General features: G+C 43.0%; 1 protein-coding gene across 5 annotated transcripts in view; it reads right to left on the bottom strand.

The window, feature by feature from the left end:
* The window catches only part of LOC139408693 (unc-13 homolog Bb (C. elegans)), a 104,332-nt gene that overhangs the window by 36,377 nt on the left and 46,439 nt on the right, over positions 1–21,516 (bottom strand). For 3 of the 5 annotated variants that reach the window (XM_071152913.1, XM_071152912.1, XM_071152911.1), the window contains 2 exons: positions 11,927–12,238; positions 11,705–11,795 (listed from right to left, as the gene is read on the bottom strand). In XM_071152913.1, the coding sequence (XP_071009014.1) occupies positions 11,705–11,795; positions 11,927–12,238 (403 nt within the window). Of the gene's footprint in view, positions 1–11,704; positions 11,796–11,926; positions 12,239–12,901; positions 17,827–21,516 lie in introns of those variants that run through there. The other 2 variants (XM_071152910.1, XM_071152914.1) reach the window with 2 other exon arrangements.

Here is a 21,516-nt window from a genome sequence, read left to right as displayed (position 1 = left end):
TCTCACGTTTAGCACAAAGTAACCGGCGAGCTAAAGTTTAAATGCAGCAATGTTTCACATACATAAGTTACTTTCAAAGAGATAGCTAACAGCAAGTGAGCTGCAATAAAAAAATGTCAAACACTTCCACGCACCAGACGATGAAACTTATCTTCCTGTTCAATGTTAATCTTGAAAAGGGTGAAGCTATTAGCACCATCCTCTTCGATAACACCTGCTGCAGTCACTGCACACTAGCCTAGAACAGGAGTCTTCAACCTTTTCTTGCCACGGGACCCCTCCAAGACAAACCGGCGACCCAGAGACACCTATCACGCGTTAGCAAAAACAAAACAAATTCACGTCTCTTCGTCTCATCAAGTGAATGACAATGGCAAGGAGAAGTATTCAACAATTTAAAATTAATTGATGTGGTAGAACATTTTTCATTATTTTGACCTCCCCACATTATAATTGGAAGAGGAAGTGTAAACTTTAACATAGTCTATTAGCTACAAAAGGTAACTCCAAAAACATTTTCACTAAGAGCAGCTGTTTAGCTGGTTTAACAAATGTTAACCATGTATTGGCAAAGTCCAAGTCAAGAAAGCTTACCATCAGCACTTGCCACACTGCTAACCTATTTGCAGGGAGCTTTTTCAAAGCCTATTTTATGTCAGATACTCCAGTAAATATAATTGGAACCAATGAGTATAATTGGCTCAATATCAGGAGTTGAGAATCATTGTTAGAAAGAAGACATTATCCTCTTTTCTTCTGTAGGAATGTAATTTGTTTATTCTGTTGTTGCTAGCGGTCATAAAAATCCTCAGCAGTACCTAGGGGTTTGCGGACCCCATTGCCTACAACAAAAGCTAGCTAGCTAGCTAGCTAGCGAGACCATGGGAAACCTGTTCACATACGTTTCTGCCGAAACCGTCCCACTTATTACAAGTCAATATGTTATTGGTCGATTCCACTGTCACGCCAAAATTCTGCCCTAATACCACAGATCAAACAATGAGACATATTTTCCTGGATGTACAAATGTTAAGCATCCACTTGGAGTTTCAACTCACAACCAAATATGGAAGAGCAAGGTGTTCCCTAATGGAAATATGCAAATGCATGCTAGAACACGCCAATGGGATCTCGCTAGCTCGTGCTTGGCTCTGCCCACCTCCTTGCTTTGTTCCAATTTGAAAATGACAGGTGTATCTTGGTTTAGTAATAACAAATATTTGCTAATTCAGTGCAATGGCAGATGCCTTCTATCTAGCTTCTGAGAGCAAATGACTGACTTGGCTAGGATTTATCTCCCAAAAGACCAAAGAAAATTCTGATTGCATCTTTCTCTTCAGTGTTAACCCTTTCCATTCCAACAAACTGAAGTGATTAAATCAGAATATCAATGAAAAGAAAAATACAATTTCAATGATATTCAAATTCTATTGAAATTAAAAATGTATCTATATTTTAAAACTACAAATAATTTCATAAATCTTTAGGTCTTCTCAAATAGTTTGCGCAAGTTTTTTTTCTGGCAGACACTTCTCTCAAGATTAATTGCATCTGTGGCAAACCTGTGGTAGCAACATTTATTTCCACTAGTGGCAAACAGTTTACCAGCAGCATTTATGGTAAACACATGAGTTCCATGACCAGTAAGCATTACTGACCAATCAAGGGGAAACATCTGTTGGAAATTAGAAACCAATCCATCTCGCTAGCTACAGTACCTGACAAAGTTGTCTGGTGAGTGTAACTTATTCAACTTCCTAACATTTTATTCGCTAAATGGTGCCTAGTTAGCAATGTCATGTTTTATGAGATAGAGTGAAACACATTTTTGTGATACCAGTTTCAAATCGGTCAGCACCACTGACTGACTGGCTGGCTGGCTAGCACTTAACTAGTTAATGTTAACTATCATATTTTTGCACAATTCATGTGATTAGGTAGCTAGATTACTAATGATTTGCCTAAACAGATTTCTAGGTGAATACGTTGCAGCCTTTTAATACCAATATGCATGTCAATATGCTAGTGTCACGGTTCAGTAGCATGTTAGCTAGCGACTCAACTATAGCCTAAAGTTAAAGAAGAACATAAGTCTTTCACGCAGTGAGTATTCTATAAACGCCACCTTTTTTTTTAATATTAGGGAAGGTCCTCAGGACACACATAGGACTGTGGGCACACTAAGCGACACACCAAGCTTGAGCAGTAGCCGGGTCTTGCCAGGTATATGTTGAAAGATTTGTATATTATGAAAACTGATGTTAAAAGGAATATTATTATTTATTGAATACTTTGTGCTCACAACAGAGTCAAATATGAGAGCGCAGCCCAGATGACCAAGTGGTTGAACAACATCTGTCCTGCAAACCAGGTTGCAGAGTACATGAAGGAGACCATGATCTGGAGGGCTCAGTGGACCAGACAGAATGGGGCCAAGACAGTTGAGATAGTCAGAGAGTATCCACGTCTGCTGGATACTCCAGGCCATGGTGGATTACATTTTTTACAAAAACAGACTTGAATTTTATTCTGTTTGCTGTGATTAACTAGCCTGGCTGATGCAACTCACAGTGCAGGGAGAGCTGTGACCACACTGGTCTGGAAAGGAGGCTGTTTGTTAATGCAATATGTTCTAATAAATCGTGCAACAGGGTTTGATTGGTTCTCTGTTTATTTTTCCCTCGGGGTTGAGACCTCTCATTGTTTGTATCTGAAAATCCAACCATTGTAAGAAAGTGGGCAGTACTCAGGGGCTGTTTGAGAGAGAAATACAGAGAAGAGCCAACCAGTAAAAGCACAGCCCCTTTCATTATCGACGCATTGTGCCGACAACATCAAAGAGCCATTCCAGACTCTGAAGTCCGGAGGACTTCAAGAGTTAGGTGTTAGCCAGACTAACGATCAACTGCAATGGAAAAGTAATTGTTTGTCTGGCTACAACATAACACAATTTGAAGTCATATGGGGCAGTAATAAAATATTACACAAAAAGTTAGTCTGCTTTACAACAGATTGTTCAGGACTTCTACATTTCAAACCCAGACTGCTCATGGAAACTCACTGGTACTGGATTGCAGTCTTCAAGGACCCCAAAAAACTTTGTTTTGCCAGCCCAGCAAGAAACAGATCTAAAAACTTCTTGGAAGTGCAGGTATTGTTTTAAATAACCCTGCTGGTGGTACCTCATTTACTTTTAGCCTGAAACTATCAAGTTATTCCCTAAACAGTCTTCTCTCCAGATACACAAGGTGACATCGCTTTAAGACTTCTGACAGTGGTCCTCCCAACACCAGTATACAAATTAGGCAGGAAGACATTCCGACCCAGCTTCAATGAGACCAGAAAGCCCTTCATTGACTTTCAGCCTGTTAGTTTAAATATTAGATAAGCATAGGGAGATTGATGGGACAATTAGATGGCCTTTTGTAAACCTTGAATGAAAGGAACAGCATTCCAGAATCTGTTACGCGTTACTGCACACTCAGACATTGGGTAGATTTCCATCCAATTTGCGACAGATTTAAATGCAAATATTTAAAAAAATCTGCATAAAACAATATGCATTTTCCCACCGGTGATGTTGCCAGCAAACTGACTTTTTGTGGATAAAAGGCTGTGCGTGATGACGAAGTGCACATAAAAATTACTTTTGCAGTCAAATTCTCATGTAACTAGTAAAAAAAAAAGTGAAATGGGTTTACATTGCATTTTGAACTCTACTGATAGTTTTGTCACAAACGGTTGCATTATATAGCAAATGTGCCCCCTCTGGCACATGAATTCTAGCCCAGTGTTTGCCAACCCTGGTCCTCAAGTACCTCCAACAGTACAGTTTCGTTTTAGCCCTTGACAAACACCTCAATTCAACTCACCCAGGCCATGATGATTAGTTGACAAGTTGAATCAGGTGTGCTTGTCCAGGGTTACTTCGATATGACGGTTATTATAGCAATATTTGTGTGTAAAGGAGTTTCCGCCGCCATTTCTCGCGTAATACATTTAGGTTACTCTGGGTTAAGAGACATCCCACTACGTCAAACAAATTGTCTGTAGCCATTTAATCTTTCTATCAGCCCGGTCTTGACTATTCATGCGTCAGGTAATTCAGCCGCATGAAAATGGTTGGCTGGAAACATGGTTAGTGTTGTGTAAATGAAACTATATACCCCAGACCAAAATGAATAGAAGACGTAGGCATCAAACAGGGATTGGGTGTTGATTGATGTAAATTGCTATATACCAAATATACCAAATAAATTGTGTGATGGCATTGTCAGTGTGTCTGACAAGTCCTCATATTCTAACAAGTTGGGACCAACATGGTTGAGTACCAGCACCAGGCAGAGGTGACCAGACCCTACCCATTTGTGTTGACTCTTGGGGACTGCTCACAGGTGTTTACGGTCATTAATGGACCGGCATTGGAGCAAGGTACACACTGTTTTGGCCTCTGGATGTGTGCTTCAAGTCCTATGATGTGTTTGATATCAATTTTCCAACTGTGCCCCAGCATAGAAATTCCTACAGACCACAGTGTATCACCTGCAAGGAACCGAATGCTTACAACAGTCTTGCTGCAGGGGATGTATTTTTTCCACTCAACAATAGTGGATAAGTATCTGCTCTTGTATGTAGTGCGAGAAGTGACAGGAGGAAGCACAGCCCTCCTGCTGATATGTTCCTATGAATTAATAGATCAATAGACGGAATGAGACACTCATGGCTCATCCAACGCTAATATGCTCTTAAGCCACTGTTAAATTACTTTTAGTTTGTTTTAAATGCATTTGTGCCTGCTTTTTGCCTACAGTATGGTATCTGGCTTGTTAGCCTTTGGTTCAACTACTGAAGCACGTTGTGTTACACTTTCATTCTATCACAATAATTTATTTTAAATTCAAAATGTTCCATTTTGGAGATTGTGAAAAGTGCTTTATGAATAAAATACATTTAAGTAATGAGTCATTAGTCCATGTCCTTAGTAGTGACCTTCAAATGTAACATTTTAAAACATGTTCTCTGTGTAACAATGTTTTAACTTGACCCAAATGTAGACCATAACAGCATGGTGTGTGTATATGTGTTGTCACCTAAGATAGCCAAAGTGTGTCAGTGAATGTGAATATCTATTGATTTGCTCTGGTACTGTCTTTTAGACAGATCTATGTTAACACCACTTAAGACTGTCACACACACACATTTTGTATTTTTCTGATTGCAGTCAGAGTGTGCATATCAATTCTAATAATCAATCCCATCTTTTGAAAAACATTTAGACAATAGGGCTTTGTTTCAATGGGTTTCAAAAATGTATCATATATTCCTACACCTTCTCTGACATGTACAGTACCAGTCAAAAGTTAATACACACCTACTGTACTCATTCAAGGTTTTTTCTTTATTTGTACTATTTTCTACATTGTATAATAGTAGTGAAGACATCAAAACTATGAAATAACACATATGGAATAATATAGTAACCAAAAAACAAATCCAAATATATTTTATAAATTGTGATTCTTCAAAGTGGCCTGCCTTTTTGGCAGCTTTGCACACGCTTGGCATTCTCTCAACCAGCTTCATGAGGTAGTTACCTGAAATGCATTTAAAATTAACAGGTGTGCCTTGATAAAGTTCATTTGTGGAAATTCTTTCCTTCTTATTGTGTTTGAGCCAATCAGTTGTGTTGTGACAAGGTAGCAGGATATACAGAAGATAGCCCTATTTAGTAAAAGACCAAGTCCATATTATGGCAAGAACAGCTCAAATTAGCAAAGAGAAACGACTGCCCATTACTTTAAGAGGTCAGTCAATCCAGAAAATTTCAATAACTTTGAAAGTTTCTTTAAGTTCAGTCACAAAAAACATCAAATGCTACGATGAAACTGGATCTCATGAGGACCGACACAGGAAAGGAAGACGCAGAGTTACCTCTGTTGCAGAGGACAAGTTCATTAGAGTTAACTGCACATCAAATTGCAGCCCAAATAAATGCTTCACAGATTTCAATTAAGACATCTAAATATCAACTGTTCAGAGGAGAATCAGGCCTGCATGGTCAAATTGCTGCAAAGAAACCACTATTAACGGACAGCAATAATAAGAAGACTTGCTTGGGCCAAGAAACACGAGCAATGGACATTAGACTGGTGGAAATCCATCCTTTGGTCTGATGATAATTTTTGGTTCCAACCGCCATGTCTTTGTGAGATGGAGAGTAGATGAACGAATGATCTCTGCGTGTGTGGTTCCCACTGTGAAGCGTGGTGGTGTGATGGTGCTTTTCTGGTGACACTGTCAGTGATTTATTTAGAATTCAAGGCATATTTAACCAGCATGGCTACCACAGCATTCTGCAGCAATACGCCATCCCATCTAGTTTGTGCTTAGTGGGACTATCATTTGTTTTTCAACAGGACAATGACCCAACACACCTCCAGGCTGTGCAAGGGCTATTTGACCAAGGAAAGTGATGGAGTGCTGCATCAGATGACCTGGCCACCACAATCACCTGACCTCACCCCAAATGAGAAGGTTTGGGATGAGTTGGACTGCTGGGTGAAGGAAAAGCAGCCAACAAGTGCTTAGCATATGTGGGAACTCCTTCAAGACTGTTGGAAAAGCATTCCTCATTAAGCTGGTTGAGAGAATGCAAAGCTGTCATCAAGGCAAAGGTTGCTACTTTGAAGAATCTAAAATAGTAAATATATTTTGATTTGTTTAACACTTTTCCATATGTGTTATTTCATACTTTGTCTTCACTATTATTCTACAAGGTAGAAAATAGTAAAAATAAAGAAATTCTTGATTGAGTAGGTGTCCAAACTTTTGACTGGTACCGTACATTTAGTATGTTTAGTTTTTAGTAAGTTAATTTAAAGTTAAGTGATTTGATTTATGTTGATACATTTCAATGTTGTTTAAGAGTCACCAAAAACCGGATCTAATTTGCATATGCATACAGAGTTTGCAGCAAACACCGTTTACCATAAGTTTTCTGGAATTGTTTGCCAGACTTTCACAAATTCCCGCAAATTAACCACAACAGCTGGTCACAAAACTAATGTGCATGTGAAAATATGAGCGTGCTGCAAATTTGCTGCCAATTGACCAAAAGTTTGCCACAAATATTTGCCAGATGCCCGTTTTTCCCCGGTCAGGGCTTAAAGGTCCACACTGGGAGTAGATGTTAAGTGCGTCTCCAGCCTGTGGATAGTATGCACAGGACTCTACGCTGGTGAGAAACTTCACTAACCCTCCCCTATACCAGAGGTTTTACCTCTGTCCAATACCACTCAAGTACTGGAGGTGTGCATTAGCATGATAAGAGCACAGTTGGCAGGAAGGCATAATCATGCATAGCAATAAGAAAAGCTAGCCTGCCAGAACCATTTGGCTATTAGTGATGTATATACATTTATAACAGCTGTCCACGACTGTCAGGAATTAGATATCCACATTCATTAACTTTCCATTTAAAATGACCCGTTTTAGCCATTTCACATCATACTCCATTAACTATGACAATCAGAAAATAAACCTGGACAAGATTAACAGAAACGTTGAGGCAAAATACACATTGATTATCTAAATGTGATTTAGACACAAATTACTTTCAGCAGCAGCTCCTGAAGATCATTACTGGCCCATTTAACCTAGCCAGCCAGTGGCCCATATAGTCTGAATGGCCAGTGGCTCAGCCTCCACAGTAAGCTGTCCAGACTACGGAGAGGGGGAGGCAGCTGGTAGGAGCCTGTCTGGGTAATTCTGACAGTCACTTTAGTGCCCAAGAGCAACGTCTTTTCTCTCTTTCCTTCATGGTCTGCGGCCTGGAAAAAAAAGTCTGGTTTGCTTTGTTCGTTTTCAACTGATCGATGTGCCACTTTTTTTCTTATTCAGGCAACAGGAGCAAAGTTGTTCTTTCATATTTGTAAAAACAATACTCAACTATAATTCAATATTACACTTTCTTATGAAAAGCAAATATTCTATTAGTACATTTCACTAATAAAAGTCAGGAGAAAATATTCTCTTTATGTAGTGCAATACTGAATGCAAACTTCATGCAAGAACACAATTTCTACAGATGCATATCATTCAATAAACCTTACCCCATGTGGAAAACTGCTCAATAGTTGACAAGCGCAAAATTGTAAAAGTCACCATGGATTTTTAAAAATTTAGTTAAATATCTCCAGGTACTATACATTTAATTCCATGCTCGACATACAAAGAACATACGGCTGGTCGTCTTCACCCAGATTGACAGACGCAGGGGAAGTGTTGACTCTCTCTCATTCCAGATGTACAAACAGGAAGGGCAGGAGCGAGGAGTGTAGGCTCACATGACAGTTCATTCCCAGTTAAGTATCCCTCCCACCACTCTTTCGTGCGTTCACTTTCTCTTGTTCCCTCTCTCGCTCGCTCTGTCCTCTGGCGACATATTCCAGCACAAAGCTAATCTGAAACTGTGAAAATGCCAGCTCTCAGTCTCCCTCTTCATTTCCCCCTCTTTATCGGTCTCCTCCCGCTGTCCTCACTCACTCTCTCCGTTTGGCTGTGTGCCTACCCTTTTGACTTCATAACTCACACATACAGTGCCTTCAGAAAGTATTCACACCCCTCGACTTGTTTCACATTTTGTTGTATTATAAAGTGAGATTAAAATGGATTTGTCAACAATCTATACAAAATACTTTAACGTCGATTTTATTTTTTTTAAATTTCACAAAATGTTACAATTTATGAAAAATAAAACACTAATATATTTTTATTAGTTAATTAAGCATTCAGGCCCCTGACTTAATACATGTTAGAATCACCTTTGGCAGCGATTACAGCAGTGAGTCTTTTTGGGTGGGTCGAAGAGCTTTGCACACCTGGATTGTACAATATTTGCACATTCCTTTAAAAAAAATGTCAAGCTTTGTCAAGTTGGTTGTTAATCATTGCTACACAGTAATTTTGAAGTCTTTCCAAAGATTTTCAAGACATTGTCATCTTGGTAAGCAACTCCAGTGTACATTTGTCCTTGTGTTTTAGGTTATTGTCCTGCTGACAGGTGAATGTCTCCCAGTGTCTATTAGAAAGCAGACAACCAGGTTTTCTAGGATTTTGCCTGTGCTATTCCATTTGTTTTTATCCCCCCCAAAAATCCTAAGTTCTTGCTGATGACAACTATACCCATAACACAATGCAGCCACCACCATGCTTGAAATTATGAGGAGTGTACTCAGTGATGTGTTGTGTTGGTTTTGTCCAAAACTTTTCATATTCAGGACATAGAGTAAATGTCTTTACCACAGTTTTTGCAGTTTTACTTTAGTGCCTTATTGCAAACAGGATGCATGTTTTGGAATATTTGTATTCTGTACAAGCCTCCTCCTTATCACTCTGTCACTTAGGTTAGTATTGTGGAGTAACTGCAATGTTGATCTATCCTCAGTTTTCTCCTATCATAGCCATTAAACTCTAACCGCTTTAAAGTCACCATTGGAGTTATGGTGAAATCCCCAAGCGGTTTCCTTCCTCTCCGGCAACTGAGTTAGGAAGGACATCTGTCTCTCTTTGCACACAGAGTCCATGCAACTTATGTGACTTGTCAAGCAAATTTCTACTCCTGAACTCATTTAGGCTTGCTATAAGAAAGGGGTTGAATACATTTAATTTTCTATTCATTTGTAAACACTTCTAAACACATCATTCCACTTTGACATTATGGGGTAGTGTGTAGTCCAGTGACAATATCTCAATTGAATCCAATTAAAATTCAGACTAACAACAAAATGTGAAGGCACTGTACATGACATGCACACTGATGTACCCAGACAAACAGTCCTTACGAAGCTAATATCCATTCCCAAATGTGTGAAAATGTGTCTTAAGATGCATTGTAGCACCCCATTACATTTATTCTGACCTTTGACACCTTTGTTGACTGACTAATTGTACTTCCTTACACAGTCTTGTCAGGATACAGGCTTGTGTCTTAAGTCCCTCCTGATGTCCCAAAATAAATAACACTTACTGTGTATGGCTTTCACCTTTCTCTACATCTCTCCTGTTGCCTTCCATCAGCAGGCGTTTACATGGTCCTCTCTCTACCGGCCCTATAGCAATTAGTATAATGGAACCGGGCTATGACAATTGCTCGCTCATAACCAGACACTGCACAACAACTGTAACCTGTTCATTACGACCAGCACTGATCTCTAACCGCGGGTGGAGTTTGATTAATCGGGTGCATGCTTAGACAACATAATCTGTGCTACAGCTGAAAGCAGTCCTCACACTGTATATGAACTGTCTCTGACCAACAGACAGACTGGCTTCAATATGAACATAATCTTTCAATATAAAACCTCAAAGCAGCACCAACCCAGATACCTACATCACAGAGAATAAGGATAAATTGAGGTTGACAGAGGTCATTCTTTTTTTGATGTATTCAATTTCCTTGAGCGACAGTTTGGAGATACTGGTTTGACCACCCTCTCATTCAAATGAGTCCTAAGCACCAAGTCTACTATGTGAAATCAGCATGGTTTCTGACAATATTATTCTGCCAACATCTCAGCCCATTCCTTTCCCTTGTACCTTTTTGGTACAACTGGGTGTGTCAGTTATTATTTCCATATGTGCAACACTTCCCCACTATCCTTTCACTCCAAGTGAGCATCTTCAGAGAATAAAGCATGGCCTACATTTGCTCGAAAAAATACGCAAAAGAAAAACGGGATAAACATTGAAGCTGTACTTTATTCCCCTCACACTCATTCCCCATTTTCCCGCATCTCTCCCTCTCTCTCATTCAGTTGCTCAGTCTCTCCCCTAGGCTCAATTCACCACTCCATTAGCTCAGTTGCTGCAGAGGGATAGATCCATAGACAGGGAAGACGACAACAGGGATCGTGGAGCAAAATAAATAAGTACTGTAGACGGAACTCTGTTTTTCAGGAGATATTTTGGACATCAACATGCTTACTTTTGAACTACACATAATTTGGTTGTAGCTTGGGTTGTATTATGGAAAACACTAATCTGATATAGCACGAGAAGAAAAGAGGCTACATTTGAGAGGTCCTTTGTTGTATGAGAGAGCGATTCATTCCTGAGTTAACAATTCAATAATGATAATTATTCACCTCTGAAGCACAGGGCCACCAGGTCACGTGTAACTTTACAAAGAGAAGCTAAGCCTACCTCTCACAATTGCATGGTGTCAGGATGAGAGGTGAAATCAACTAGAGGGGTCTGAAGGGGGGGGGGGGGGGGGGGGGGGGTTGAAGAGGCAGAGAGTGCAAGAAATGAAAGGTTGTACATTTTCCAGAGTAAACTGTATACTGTACTGAAATACCAAGCAGAGTAACACATTCAGGTTGTTCAATACATTTTTATGCAACAAATAACTCCCAGTAGACCTTAGAGTGATGATCTATCTGCATGTACAACATGAAAACCCCTCTGGTACCTCACTGAGGGAACACCCAGATAGCAGTAAACAAGTAAATCCATCTAAATAGACACTTTAAATAAGAAATATAGTTTGCCAAGTTCAAACTACCATAGAGGTGAAACCCAACCATGCAGATGGGGAAACCATACAAACAGGTAGCAGGATATAAAATGGTGGTTGCAAATGTGTAGAGAGTGGGTAAAAGATAAGAGGAAAGGACCGACAAGTTACACTGAGATAACTTCCTACCTCCTGCAGCTGTACCCTCACTTTGTTGATGGCCTTCAACCAGCGTATTCTGGATGGAGAGAAGGGCAAAGGAGGCCCATTGTCGTGGAAACTGGGGTGTGTGGAGAGAAAGAGATAGATTGACCACTCACTAATACTGTATTTGTAATATTTACTGCTCAAAAATGTGGATGCTTATTTAAGTGTTTGAAATGTATGACACTAGCTGGAACTCAGACTCACCTTTGCAGCATTTTATTGGATATTTTCTCAACTGAGTGGTCCAATCTCTTCATAGAGCCATTTAAGCTCTTCCCCACATCCAGGGAGGGTCTGCGCAATACCTCCTGCCCCAAAACAGAGTGTCCATTGCTGGGGAGGTGTCCGTTGGTGGGTTGCTGGCCAGCGGTAGAGGGGCAGAAGGTGGTACTGTGGTAAGAGTGGAAGGACTCTTCCAGCCCTGAGCCTGGAGCACTCTCCTGGCCTGTCTCACTAAGCTGGGAGCTGGTCTGGCTCAGGTTTCCAGAGGACCCAAAGCGACTACTTTCCACCGGACTGGAGTGGTGAAAAAGAGGTAAGGGAAGAGACTTAATATTAGAATAATAAGTGAGGAAGAAAAACACTTTGAATTGTGCAACTGATTGGCTCATTAATTGGATATAGACATTATTACAACTAGTGCATTGTTCCTACTGAATTGTACACCATTGTAAAAGACATCTAACCTTACAGAGAGAGAAATACATTTTGGCAAATTAGAATGAATACACCAATTGCCTGAAATGAATTTGAATGTACTAAGTTATTTAAATAATTTAGTGTCTATTGGTTTAGCCTGTGTTGGTTTTCTGTATTTCTATTTCTGGGGGACAATGAGTTACTGAAATCTCTTTTGATCAAACTGAATGACAGGGAATTCTGTAAGGTTAGACTTCCTTTTGAATTAATTCATATAATTCATCTTACATTAGGAGTTCAAGAGTAAGAAATACTTAGCTTATTATCACTATACCACGATGGGTATGATACACTTCACAATCAACCACCAACACAAGGCTACAGTAGTACAAATGCTAAAAACAAACACGGTTAAAGGAAAGACACAGAACACAAAATTCAGTGGGGTGGAGTGCGGAGCTGGACCTGGATTACTCTCCCCAAAATATCAATGCATCATAAATGGTGTTGGGGAAGACCATTTATTATGCTTCTACTGGCCTTTTAGAACTCAATAGGTCCTTCTTGGACTGGTTGTCCAGCAGCACTTCAGAGGTGGAATCTGCAGAGGGGAGTGGTTCTACAAGGCTTTCTTTCTCCTTTTGGGACAGGGATGCTGAAGGATCTACGTCAGGTGTGGAGATGCAAATCTGGGGTTTGGCTAAGTCAGGGGGACCTACCGAACTTTGATCACTTGTCTCCTTGGTTGGCTTATCATTAGCTTTGGGCTGAGTGGTAATAACCGGAGGAGCTTGTGGCTTGGACGGTTCGGCAGCAGCCCCCCAGAAACCTAATTTTGTCCCAAATAGAGAGGCTGTGGATGGTGCTTGCTTTGCTGCGCCTGGCTTCTCCTCCTGAAACAGGCCTGCAGACATAGTTTTGAATCCTGAGAACAGACCACCACCTGCTTCTGCTTGAGGCATTGTGGGAAGGGCTTTGGGAATTGTGGGGGGAGATGAAAACATGGATCCAAAAGACTTTCCAGCATCACTGGTTCCTGTCATAAAATCCCCAAACAGGGATTTGGGGGCTGGCTCTTCAGTCTTAGTCAACTGGTCAGCTTGGGGAATCTTCTGGGGACTTTCCACTGGTGGGCCTGATTTGTCCGTTCCCTTACTCTCAGGCTCTCCCACAATTACAATAGGCTTATCATCTATTACTTCTCCTTCCACAAATGCAGCCTTTTCTTTCCCAGAACTGGACTGATCATTCATTGGAGGTTGTTCTGACTTTAAGGGCTGTTCCGTTTTATCAGGTTGCCCTGATGATGCAGGGATTTCCGCTTCTTTTGATTGACAGTCCACAGCTGTAGCAGGAAGTTTCTCAAACCCTTGACCCTGGGCTACTTCAACAGCATTACCATCAGGTTTGAGGCCAACCAACTCCTGAGGCTGAGTTTTGGTGTCAGGTTGTTTTGGTGCCTCAGATAATTGTGAGTGTTCATGCAAAGTAACCGTGCCAGTGTCTCCTGGCTCTTTCATTTTATCAGTGCTATCTGCTGTGGTGGTGTCAGGGGCAGCTGTTGAGATTTTATTCTCAGGGGGACTTGCTGTTGCTGTTTGAGGAGTAGTTTTAGCTGGTTGGGGAGTGGACCCTCCAAACAACCCCCCAAACATAGAAGCTGCAGTTTGAGAAGTAGCTGCGGGCTGGGGACTTAACCCTCCTAACATACCGCTGAACATCGAACCTGCAGTTTGCGGGGAAGCTGTAGCTGGTTGGGGACTAGACCCTCCAAACAGACCTCCCAACATAGAACCCGCAGTTTGATGGGCAGCTGTAGCTGGCTGGGGACTGGACCCTCCAAACAGACCTCCCAACATGGAACTTGCAGTTTGAGGGGCAGCTGTAGCAGGCTGGGGACTAGACCCTCCAAACAACCCTCCCAACATAGAACCAGCAGCTGGAGGAGTAGCTGTGCCAGGCTGGGGAGTAGACCCTCCAAACAGGGAGAGAAATCCTGTAGCTGATGGCTCTTTAGGGGTTTCTGGCTCTTTAGGTGGGGCAGGTTCCTGAGGTGCACCCTTTGGGATGGATTCCTTTTGGGCAGTGGCACACTCCGGGGTAAGCGCTGTGGTTTCAGCCTCAACTGCAGTACCATCTTTAGGGGTGTCTCCCGGCGCTTTAATTTTGGCAATGGTATCTGGAGTGGTATCAGACACAGCTGTTGATATTTTGTTCTCTGGGGGTTTTGTTGGTTCTGTTTGAGGAGTGTCTGTAGCTGGCTGGGGATTAGATCCTCCAAACAACCCTCCCAACATAGAACCTGCAGTTTGCGGGGCAGCTGTAGCTGGCTGGGCACTAGACCCTCCAAACAACCCTCCCAACATAGAACCTGCAGTTTGTGGGGAAGTTGTAGCTAGCTGGGGACTAGACCCTCCAAACAACCCTCCCAACATAGAGCCTACAGTTTGCGGGGCAGCTGTAGTTGGCTGCGGACTAGATCCCCCAAACATTGAACCTACAGTTTGAGGAGTGTCTGTAGCTGGTGGCTCTTTAGGGGTTTCTGGCTCTTTAGGTGGGGCAGATTCCTGAAGTGCACCATCTGGGATGGATTCTTTTTGGGCACTTGCACACTCAGGGGTAGGTAATGTGCTTGCAGAATCAACAGCCTCAACTGCAGTACCATCTTTAGGTGCGTTTCCCTGCTCTTTTATTTTTATAGTGCTATCTGCTTGAGTTGTGCGAGGTGCAGCTGTTGATATTTTGTTCTCAGGGGTTTTTGCTGTTTGAATAGGTGCTGGGGGTGGACTGGGTCCTCCAAACAATCCCCCAAACACAGAACCCGAAGTTTGAGGGGCAGTTGTAGCTGGCTGGGGCCTAGGCCCTCCAAACAACCCTCCCAACTTAGAACCCACAGTTAGAGGAGCACTTGTAGCTGGCTGCGGACTAGATCCTCCAAACAACCCTCCCAACATAGACCCTGCAGTGTGAGGGGCAGTTGTAGCTGGCTGTGGACTAGATCCTCCAAACAACCCTCCCAACATAGAACCTGTAGTGTGAGGGGCAGTTGTAGCTGGCTGCGGACTAGATCCTCCAAACAACCCTCCCAACATAGAACTCGCAGTTTGAGGGGCAGTTGTGGCTGGCTGCGGACTAGATCCTCCAAACAACCCTCCCAACACAGAACCCGCAGTTTGAGGGGCAGTTGTGGCTGGCTGCGGACTAGATCCTCCAAACAACCCTCCCAACACAGAACCCGCAGTTTGAGGGGCAGCTGTAGCTGGTGGCTCTTTAGGTGGGGCAGCTTCCTGAGGTGGAATACCTGAGATGGATTCCTTCTGGGCATTGGCACACTCAGGAGTAGGTACTGTGGCTACCGAGTCAACAGAGCTTGCTTGTGGGGGTGACAGAGGTCCACTGAACATGGAAAACACATTTTTAGTAGGTGGTTCTTTAGGCACTGTAGATTCTGGGACAGAGGAGTCTGGAGCTGACCCAGCTTGTCCTGGAGGTTGTGGGGCACTGGGGCCACTAAACATAGAAAATAATCCTTTTGGTGGGCTTTCACTGGCAGATGAACCAGAAAAGAGCCCCCCAAGAATAGAGCTAGTCTCTGGTTGAGGTTGAGCTTGTGGTGGACTGGGCCCAGATTGAGGTGCCTGTGGTGTTGCTGCCTGCGATGGTCCCCGTGGTGGACTTGGTCCACCGAACATAGAGAATAAACTTTTAACATGTGGTTCTGGAGGTGGTGCTTGAGATGACTCAGTTTGGGTTGGTGCCTGCTGAGGACTAGACCCCCCAAACATGGACAATAACCCCATACCAGGAGATTCCTCTTTAGTAGTAGTTGTAGTAGTTGTTGGTGGTGTTCCAGAGATCATGTCTCCAATTTCTCCCATAAAGCCGAACAGTCCAACTGATGGTTTGGGGGGTGGTTCCTGTTTGGTTTGTCCGGTTGGTGTCATAGTCTGTGATCGGCCTGGGGTGGGGCCAGTGCTTGTATTGGGAGGAAATACTTGTGACATGCTTTTACCTGGTGGCTGACCAGGAGCTGGATGTGGTACCCCACGTTGCACTCCATCCATTGTTTGTTGTTTCTGTAGAGATGGTCTTGATTGAGAACCTTGTGTAACAACTCTGTTTGGCTCATTTTTAACAACAGGTTTTGGTTGCTGTGATGGAGGAGACTCTGCACTTAAGAAGCTGCCTATTGACCCAAAAAGATTAGAGGCTCCTGTGTCTTCCTGTTTATTTAGGGATGTGCTGCCAGGTAAGCTAGCAGTAGAACCATTTCTATCTTGTGGTTTTGACAATGGTTCTGGGGGTTTAGGGGGCTCTGGCGTTGGCTCCTCAATCAGTAGGGCAGACTTGAAAAAGCTCATAAATCCTCCCTGTGGTTGTTCAGCTGGTTTTTCCACTGGTTTTACAGATGATCTATCTGTGGTGTACTGTGATTGTGGTTGTAGTGGAGAGAAAGATTTATTGAGTGGGTCCATGGAACTGGTTGGCACTGTGGGCTGTGTTGGTGGAGCAGCTTGCTGAGACATGGTGGCTTGTCGTGCAAGTCTAGGTTTCTGAGTAACAGTTGGTGGTTGTGCTGGAGGTTGCCCATATTGTCCAGATGCGGGAGGTGTGGGTAGAATTCTAGAAGAGGTGGATGCGGCTGGTCTCTCTGTCTGTTGAACTACACTCGGAGCCGGAGTTGTTGTAGCAGGGGGATCTTCTTTGATAATCTTTGATTTGAGACTCTGGAAACCTGATGAAAGTATGCTCTTGGCCTGTTGGTCCACCGGGGTAGACTCAGTACCAGGTGGTTTATATTGTTCTCCATTAACACAAGAGGCCAAGCCAGCTCTTCCTTTGTTCAAATCTGACTCAGCGGTTTTGCCAACGATTGAGGAAATGAATGAAGAGAACTTCTTGACATGCCGATTAGGTATTTCCTCTCCTGGAGTCACTCTCTGTCTCCATTCCTCCTCTGGTGTGTCATCTACATGCCTGACTCTGACCCCAAAAGATGAATGCCTTCTTTGACGAGGCTGGTAACAGTTGTTCAAGCGTTGTTGAGAGGAATCTGTGGTGGGGGTAGCATTGTGCGAGACAGCAACCTTTTGAGAGAGAAGTTCCTTCATTTGCTGATTGTTCCAATAAGGGCCTTTCTGATCCCTGTTAGAACATGAAAGGTCTATGACCTCCAAATATGGATTCTGATAGGCATGATTGGGTTGTCTTGGATCCATTCTGACTTTGTTCAGTCTATATAGTGAGAAATCTACAGCCTGTTCTTTTTGTGCAAGGAAGGAGCTCTCAAACATCTGAGAGAACCGCTCCAGGTTCAAATTCATGATCTGATTTCCTTTTCTATAGGCAGCAGATAGGTCCAGGGGGGCATTGAGGAGTTTGGGAACACCCTGATCTTGTCCAGGGAGCCAGAGGAGCTCATCCTCATTATAGAGAGGGACTTTAAATCCACATACTGTGACCATTTCATTATGTAGCCAAGCACTTGGGAAGTTATCAGGCCCAGTTCCCAAGGACTCTCCCTCAGGTGCACAAGCATAGACCATCGTACCTCCTGCATCTGTTAGCAGGGCATATATGTATTCATGATCAGTGTAAACAAAGTACCCACAATCCCCATCATCAGCTGGCCACCACATACCTTGCTCCAAAAGTACAAGCCATTGATGGTACCATTCTGTCTCTTCCAAGTACAAACACTCTTCCATCTCTCCATTGTGAGGTTTAGGGTAACTGCGATCAAATGACCTAGTCAAACTCAATTGACTTTGATTAACCATGCCTTGGTCACTATATTGCCAATTAGCTGAATAAGATAGATTAGGTGGATTTTCCTCATAATAGCCCTCATGATATGAAATGCCATTCATACTATAACAGCTACCATTATCAAAGGAGTTCCATTTACCAAACTTGGCATTACTCATTTTGGTGCTTAAGTTCAATGCACCCTCTTCTTCAGTCCAGTACTCCTTCTGTTCCATCATTTGATTAGTATGCAGATTTCCCAAGTCATCATAGCTGTTCATACATTTTTTCTTGGTATATGGATTGCTGTCAACATTTCTGGGCACCTCTTGTTGGTGGTGCTTAATCGGTTCTTGGTTATAGTCAATTTCATGCCATGGTTGAGGGGAACTATATTGATCATCTATATTTGTGGAGCTACAGTAGAGAGTGGAGTCTTGGAACACTGCTCCTTCTGGAGGCTGTACATAACTCACATCACTTGTGTGATAAGTCTGTGATTGATTTTGAAGCTGCTGCCACAGAATTGATTCTTGGATCCATTGGTTTTCACCATAACTAGAATTGACTCTATATGATGCCAACAGATCTTGGTAGCCATCCTGTCCGGTTACAGAATATAAGGAATGGTTACTTTGATTAAGATATTGTTGGGATGACATCATTGCAGTATTTGGATGCCCTTGTAAAATGGATAACATATTTTCTGCACTGTAAGAGGTGGCTAATGGGTGGTTAGACTGAAGAGAACCATGGTAGTGCATTAACTGAGGTAAATGGCCAGTGCTGCATGATGTGTAGGATGGTCGGCTCTGAAAAGACCTTGCATAAGTAGCTGACGTCCTTAAATCTAAAGTCTCAGCTTCCCACGAGCCAGGTGCAATTTCTGCAACATTTCTGTTTTGTCTTGGAATGGAGTGACCAAGGAGACCACTTTCTCTCCTCTCCATTTCAGACTCAGAAGTATTGTTCGCTACAGTGTTGCTTGGCCCAGTCTTGAACATGCTTGAGAGCAAACCTGGGGAGCTTGCAGATAGTGTCTTTGGCTCTGAATTGTACTTGAGCATTTCTGCTGATTTATGAGTGGAGACTTCATCATTCCTATTGAATAGTCCTGATAGAAAGCCTGGCTTTTTGTCAGCCTCCTCATTGGGTTCATGTGGGACCTGATGTGCTATATGTGTAGATGGAGGTGTTTGCTGTGTAGGCTGTCCAGCTGGAGTGATTGTATGATGTTGTATTTGCTGTATTTGCAAGGGTGGTGACGGATTGCAGGCCTCAACATTTCCAGAGGAGTTTGTTAACTTGTTAAACAATCCAGAGAGAACTCCAGGCTGGCTTGCAGTATCTTGCCGTGAAGGAGTTAGATTTTGCCTGGCATTTGGCGAGATTACATTTGGTGGCGAAATTACATGTTGCGGTCTTTCTTGGCTGATTGGTGGCGACTGCTGAGGCACATTTTCTGTGGAAGATTTTTTGAATAGCCCAGACAGCAGACTAGGCTGTTGAGTTGGTTGATTTTGGCTTTGTACCTGTTGACTAGGCTGCTGTGTTGGTTGATTTTGGTCTTGTACTTGTTGACTAGGCTGTTGAGTTGGTTGATTTGGGTTTTGCAATGGCACATTCTGCCTGTTTGGGTACTGCTGGCTAGGCTGATTGAGAGGAGGTGCAGAATGTGTCTGAGGTATTGGGGACTGATTGGTAGATACATTGTCTGCAGAAGCAAACTTAAAAAGTCCAGAAAGAAGACCACCTTGTTGAGCAGGTTTTGGAACTGTATGTTGTCTAGAGAAGTCTGGTTTGTTGTCTAGAAAAGCCTGGTCCCTCAGTGGATCACGGTTTGGCCCTTGCATATTCTGTTGGTTGAAGTTCTGCTGATTACGAGGACCAGCAGACGGCGGCAGTTGTTGCTGGAGTGGAGTTGTTTGGGTGCTCAAAACATTATCAGAGGAACCCAATTTAAACAAGCCAGAGAAAAGTCCTCCTTGTTGAGGAGGTGCTTGTTGAGAGGGTGGTTGTTGGGATGGGCTTGGTGCTTGTTTCTGTCTGGGGTGATTGCTAGGGAACACCCCTTGCTGTTGGCCCTGGGGAGGTGGTACATTAGGTGAAAGGTTTTCTGCAGAGGAAAACCTCAGTAACCCTGAGAGAATACCCCCAGGCTGAGAAGGAGGAGGTGCAATTTGTTGTGGGGGAGGTTGAGGAGGGAATTGTTGACAATTACTGGCACTAGGAGGTTGACTGTTTGGGGGAACTTGCTGTGGTGGTGGGTTCCCAGATAAGTCACTTCCAGAGCCAAATCTAAGAATTCCTGACAACAACCCTCCTTGCTGGGGCTGATTGGAGCCAACCTTAAATGTATCGTCAGTGGCGGCCCCTTTAAAAAGACCTGTCAAAAAACCTTGATGTTCAGGAGGTGCTTGCTGCATCCCAAGAGACATTGGTGGTGGCCTTTGATGTTGCTGCATATGCTGCTGATGTGGAACTGGGGGCAATTGGCAATGCTGGGCCTGTTCTTGATTGGGAATTTCTGGGGGTTTGTAAGCACTGACATCCTCACCAGAAGCAAATTTCATGAACCCAGAGAACATTCCTCCTCCTGCTGCTTTTGGAGGCTGTTTGGAAGAGACATTGTCAGAGGAGAGAAATTGAAGTTTTAGCTTACTGCCTAAAGATGGCTCCTCCACAGGCTTCTCTGATGTAATATCTGGTGCCGACCCAAATACAGGATACACTGCAACAGGTGGAGGGCCCTGCGGGGGAACAGGGTTAACTGGTGCAATCAATGAGCTGAATGATTTCTTGAAAGGGCTAAAGAACCCTGAACTTGCTGGTTCTGGTTGGTTGATGGACTTCCCATCCACTGAAGTAGGCACACTTTGCTGAGAGGCAATCATAGAGCCAGGTCTCACATGCACAACTTTTCCTTGTGTATTAACAAATGGTTTATTTTGGGGTACATTTCTTGAATTATCAAGTCTTCTGCCTCCTCCCACAGCCATTGATTGTTCACGTTGGTGGATATGTTTCTCCTCCCAGTTTGCAAGATTTTGAAAGCCCTCTCTTGAGCCACTTCTCCCTGGGGATTGTTTTCCCTCGGTGGAGTTCACTACCTCTTCACCAGATTTTTTTATAGCAAAACTCATTTTCTCAACAATTGAAGTGACTGCTGGTGTTTGTGGCTTTGTTGCAGAGTCCTGAACTTCATCACTTGTACTATACATCTCTGTTCTCATGGCTGGCATTTCTTGATTCTGGACTTGTGTCTTGGCATCAGACTGGGAAGGCAAATTGAAGGAAAATGTCCCGTTGGGGTGAGCTGTAGGAGATACAAGAGCTACACGAGCAGGAGCAGGGCTGGTGGATTTTGGAATTAATGAAAATAGCTTAGATATACCAGATTGAGAAGA

Source organism: Oncorhynchus clarkii, chromosome 5 (assembly GCF_045791955.1).
Source record: "Oncorhynchus clarkii lewisi isolate Uvic-CL-2024 chromosome 5, UVic_Ocla_1.0, whole genome shotgun sequence".
NCBI lineage: Eukaryota > Metazoa > Chordata > Actinopteri > Salmoniformes > Salmonidae > Oncorhynchus > Oncorhynchus clarkii.
This window is presented reverse-complemented; position numbering and strand designations above follow the sequence as displayed.